Genomic DNA, 5708 nt, shown 5'->3' with positions numbered 1-5708 from the left:
TTTCAAAATATCCGGATTCTGTTTTTACAATTACTAAAAGTTTCCTATCTGCAGTACACCAGCTAAATATCGCCAGCTGGTGTACAAACAAAAACACTTTCTATTGTAAACAATTCAAAGACAACTTACACACAGTGCATTTCTACGTTAACGTCATCTATGCGCGCACATAACACGTATGAATTAAATAAACACATTGTTAAGAATGTGTTTTGATTGATTATCATACAATAAGTGTGTGTTAGTAGATCCAGCTGGTGATATTCAGCTGGTGTTCATTCTGCACATACGAAACTTTTAACAATTGTATAATCCGGATTTTTTATTAAAATTAAAATTTTTCCGGGTGCCAATAGTCTCTGTGGCTAATGGCACCGGGTTCGATTAGCATTAGTATAATAAAGAGACTATTGGCACCTGGTGCGATTAGCATTAGTATAATAGAGAGACTATTGGCACCTGGTGCCATTAGCCACAGTATAATAAAGAGACTATTGGCACCCGGTGCCAATAGTCTCTTCCTTTGTTTTTCATGTTTTGAACCGATGCTCATACTAACTTCACTAATAAATACTAAGAAATACTTACTAAGGCATCAGATTACTTCATTCAAGTAGCTGTCTCCGTATACTCTAGTCGTAGTAATAGAGTCAACCTATTTAACCTTTCACAGTAGACATGCAAAACATGAATCTTTTACTTCTTTTGATCTAAGTATTTTCCACATATTGGTCACAATCTTTTACGTCATTAGTCTTAACATAGATTATTCCATATACAGCCACTGTAGCCAGAGCCCATCGCTTGTTTTCTCGTCATTTTCGATAACAGATGACACAGCAGTAAAATCCAAGTTAACTGTTTGCGAAACAGGAAATATTTTTTACCATGTTTCTTTCCATTTGTACCAGACAACAATATTGCAATGACTAAGTAGAGATAATGATGGCGGTGAGGGTGTAGTTGTACTTTGAAATATTTTCGTGACTGAAAAGAAAATTCTTTTCTCCATTTCTTTAATTATCTATGCAGAAAACTTTAAAACTTTTGACAGTATTTATTTTGCCCTTTATATGTTCGCTCTTTTTGCTTTCGTTTTCAACGTGAATGAATCGGTGAAGTGTTAGAGGTTGAATGCGAGGTTGCAGGCATGTGAACAAGGTCACTTAACTTTCTCTCCGAGGTGAAGTGTGAATGGGGGGATGGAAAATGTTTTTTTTTTGAAACAACACGCTCGTTTACTATTCATTAAACAATTTATTATTATCCATAATATGTCTAGTTAGTGTGTAGTTAATGATAAGTATTTTCTTTATAATAATCTAAGCAATTATATATTTACATCAGTTCAAAATATCACAGAAAGTATCAAAAAAACAGGTTCATTACTACCAAATTAGTATTTTCTTTTAGTACTATTTCCCATTGAGTCCGATGGAATGATTGCACGTTGCATAATCTTTTAATGTTTCATAATTATCAATAATTATATGTCATTTTAAGTTGCTATTTATTTATATAATATAATCAAAGGGGAGATTTTACATTGAATAAATTAATATACAATTCCTATCGCTAAAGAGTCAAATCACTCAATCGTTTATCCGAAATCATTTTAATTCTAAATCAACCGATTCCGGAAATTTCTTCATATAAAACTTCGCTCACTTTCGACGGGCTGCTAATGTTATCATCGGTGTTGGTGTAGTAATTTTCTATCGATACGGATGGAGGAAATGGTATTGGTTCTGTCGATGCTGGTGTATTCACATTTTTCAACCAGATCCACACTTGCGGATTTGCGTGGGCAGTAACTGGTAACTCTTCCGCTGGCCTCTGTTTCGGTTCTTGATTCTGTGTATCCGGTGAAGTGTTTAAATCCGTTCGACGACACCACCAGGGTATTAGTGGAGCTCCGGTCGAGGCTTTCAACCTGGAAAAATACAAAGAAAATGAAACATATGTAAGCGTCAGGTGGACTTATGAGTGACAGATTTTATAGGAGAAACACCGAAGAGATCAGACAAAAGTAACTAAAAGGTTAGCAATCTTCTCATCCCAACAGTTATACAGCACCCCTTTTCGGTAACAAATTTCTCTTGAGTCGAAATTGAAACAAGGCGATGAAAGCTAGAGTAAAATTTCTTGCCTTTATCGCAGTATCATAAAAAAATTAACCTAATCAAAGGGTTGATTGGATTCTTTTTCTTTTAAATCTCAAATGAGACCGAGTATCACTCCTTATAAGGCCACACACAGTTTGAATCCGAAGCATTATTCGCACACCAGGTTCCGTATTCCTGTTTCTATTACTGCGAAAATTGAGCTACCAATAAATGACAATATAAAATATAACGCCAGAGGTGTTTGTAAAATTAATATTGTCTTTCAAACATGAATCCTTTCCGCATGTATATACAGAGAATTGATTTTAAACTCAATTTGAATTCGAGCATACGAAAATAAAAGGGGAGAATTGTTATTCCAGCTAAGCAAAAAAAAAGAAGAAGAGTGTAGGTAGGTACCTAATATAAAAATAGAAAAAAAATATTTTTTATTCTTTACCGTCGTATCAACTGAGATCTTTTTTCTTAAGATGAAATATCAGCTTTGCACATAATCTAATTTCATCCTTTTTTTACCTTCTTTCATATGAAAATTCTTTTCACAAATCCGATACTGAAGGATAAATAACTCTGCCATGCGATGTTCAAAGTTCTTTCGTTGTTATTTACTTTTGTTATAATACAACATTTTCTAATATTTACTCGAATATTTCTAACGTAAATAATTCAATATTTTGTCGCTAAAGAAGAAAAAAATCGCACGAAAAATTTGATTAAATAAATAAAACTTGAGAAAAATTGAATTTCTTGTGTACCGGTTTATATGCACTGTACACAAAATACAAGAAAAAATAAAATAAACCTTTTGCTCATCACGGTTCTAATCTGTGGAAAATAGTTTGGATTCTCATAGAAAAGAGGATTTTACTGTTGACGGAGCTTTTAATGAAATTGAAAATTTAATTTAAGAAAAATCGTCGCAAAAATGTTTTCTTATATTCAAAAGCAGCGGTTCTAAACTCAAGGGGATGGATGATTAAATTTTTTTCCCACTCAGAAATTCGATTAAGCAGTAGCAGCAAAAGTGTTAAGAGCCACAAAAGAAATCAAATGAAAATACCTTTATACTGCATTCAGGAGATTTTAACACTTGAAGTTCGTATTACGGTTTTAAAACATTTTCATTCAAATGAAATCTCAACGACAAAATTAAATTAAATTAAATGGAAGTGCAGTGTACGTCGTAATTTCTGTAAAATAGCATTTGATATCGTGTGTGCACGATTCTCATTAATTAAAATAATTCCAAAAGATTGACAAGGGAAACTAGACTCTACGCGCAAATGTGTTTAACAATTTTAGTCGACCCGAAAGCTTTCCTATATACCAGCATAATAATCAAACAAAAGTAATATTTACCTCTTGCACCGCACCAAAGTTATCATTATTATTGCTCCGAGCAAAGCCGATATTACAGCAACAATAGCAATTGTGAACGCCCATCCCAGTTCACTTGCAGCTTCTGAAACACAAAATAATATCCCATTGTATTGTCGGCAAAATTCTTTCTTTTCTTTTTTGAAACATTAGCTATTGTTTCATTACAATCGTTAGATTGTTTTAAATGTAAATGAATTCATTCTTACCAATCGATCCATCCAATAGGAATGCATTTTTGTCCGGCACAGCCCATGAACAAAGGTCACATGTTGTTAGACCGTCGGACACAACGGTATCTTCCAAAAAATCCGGTCGCGGAGGTGGTGGTACAAATTTGCCATTCCACAGACCTGTTTCACTGGCATCGAATGCGAGAGGCGATCCAAATAACTCGTCTTCAAAATTCATCCAAAAGAATTCTGAATTCGTATCAACTGATTCGAGATCGTTGTTGGCCACCAAATTTGAAACATCTGAAAACATCGTCCTTACGATAAATCTGAAATTGGAAATGGAAATTGTTTGTTAGAAAATGATATAGAGAAAGTTTCGCATATATACGTAAGTATAGATCGCATAAAAGATCATCGAGACGATTGCGGTGTTCAGGTGAAAGTGAAAAATCTGATTGAGATTTTGCTACGCAGTTTTCTTGTCTACTACCAACAGTGTAATTTGAAAAAATAAACAAAATTTATGAGGTCCAAACTCGTCGATAAGATCACAATTTCTAACAATCTAACACTCAACTTATGAACATTATCCATGTCTTTTCCTGCATTGTTCAGGCCAATAAATAAGTAAGTTTGCATATTTCACAGAAATATTTCATGCAAAAAAAGTTGTTTCTCTAACTTCTTCATGGCATTCATGCAGAATTATTATAAAAATAGAATGTAAGAAGATAACAGCGATGGAATGCTTAGCGGTAAATTTGAACATATGACCTTCCACAAGTAACACACAATTTGAAATAGTATTTTTCTTGTCTGGCATACCGCTTTTAACCTTAATGGCTAAGACCGTACAGGAAAAAAGAACATAAATGGCAACAAAAAATCCATTTTTGCTCGCAATATCAATTTGTGATAAAACAATTCCAACTACACTCAATATCATCGAACACAGCCAAGAGTTGGCTGATCTGATTTTCCTAGTATAATTCAAAAGAAAGAAAAAAAAAAAGTTGAACGAAAAGGCATGAATAGACTTCACTGTAATGGACCTCCGGTATTTTTAGCACGACAATATTTATTATTTATTTATTTGCCGTTTCCGTTTTTATCGATTGATCTTTTCGACATTGGAAAGAGTATATAATCTTCGCGGGTCATTTTTTGCAGAATTATTGTTTACCGGTGAGTATAAAATAAAAATTACAAACATTTTTATATTCATTCCACTTCTGGTTATACCGATTACATCTACATGAATTCAACATGCTCATAATTTGAATAATTTCTATGAAAGATTGGGTGCTCACGTGTTATATTACTTATGTCGGGGTACCTATTACACGTATTAATAAAGTGAATTCCGAGATATGTAAGACTTAAATCACTGTAAAGTACCTACACGAACGAAAAGTCAATTATTTATACAAAATTCTATGCAATAAAAAAGTGAAATTTCCTCCTGATCTAACTAGTCTATCGGCACTTCCCACATGGTAAATCACAAACCAAACGATTCGCAGTACGAAATGTGTAGTCTAATCCTTTTAATCCATTTTCTAGTAAATGTTGGCTACACCCATTTCTAACCTTTCGTTGGGTATATGTGCGTGCGTACAATTAATATGTTTTCATGCTGCTGAACTACAGAATCGTAACTAAAAATATATTCTTGGTGCAACTCATTCACAATTTCTCATTTCCTCAGCTCGAATGTACACCCGTAGAGTATTGACCTAGTAGTTAACACTCAGGGTAACTGATAGCCTGACTACCAAATCAAAATTTGTAAAGTTCTTTCCTGTCGTTTTGACTGACTTACACATTAACAATGTTGTAACCAAGTGAGCAAACAAGGACGCTGATTATACTTAATTATGAATTACGGTTTGCTGCCTCAACATTGTGGCTCGGATAATTTTCGTATAAATGTGATACACGCATAAACATTGCTGAATACACATGCGAAATTAAGGGAAACGAAAGTGAGTGGTGGTGCTTAGAATAATTTTCTCCATAGAAATGTCGA

General features: G+C 33.7%; 1 protein-coding gene across 1 annotated transcript; it reads right to left on the bottom strand.

The window, feature by feature from the left end:
- Positions 1–1237: 1237 nt before the first annotated feature.
- On the bottom strand, positions 1238–4028 carry LOC119082972. Its single transcript, XM_037192615.1, has 3 exons — positions 3713–4028; positions 3486–3588; positions 1238–1933 (listed from the first exon to the last, which is right to left on the bottom strand). Exons 1-3 carry the CDS (start codon positions 3987–3989, stop codon positions 1627–1629), a joined length of 687 nt encoding a protein of 228 aa, XP_037048510.1. The 5' UTR covers positions 3990–4028; the 3' UTR covers positions 1238–1626.
- Positions 4029–5708: the final 1680 nt, after the last annotated feature.

Source organism: Bradysia coprophila, unplaced genomic scaffold (genome assembly GCF_014529535.1).
Source record: "Bradysia coprophila strain Holo2 unplaced genomic scaffold, BU_Bcop_v1 contig_52, whole genome shotgun sequence".
In the NCBI taxonomy this organism is placed as follows: domain Eukaryota; kingdom Metazoa; phylum Arthropoda; class Insecta; order Diptera; family Sciaridae; genus Bradysia; species Bradysia coprophila.
Note: the sequence above shows the minus strand (reverse complement) of the source record. Positions and strands in the feature narration are given on the sequence as shown.

Coding starts and splice junctions, on each gene's coding strand:
- LOC119082972 (XM_037192615.1), bottom strand. CDS start 3,989: ATGTTTTCAGATGTTTCAAATTTGGTGGCCAACAACGATCTCGAATCA. Junction 3,589..3,712: donor CCTATTGGATGGATCGATTG/GTAAGAATGAAT, acceptor TTTGTGTTTCAG/AAGCTGCAAGTGAACTGGGA. Junction 1,934..3,485: donor ACTTTGGTGCGGTGCAAGAG/GTAAATATTACT, acceptor GTATTTTTCCAG/GTTGAAAGCCTCGACCGGAG.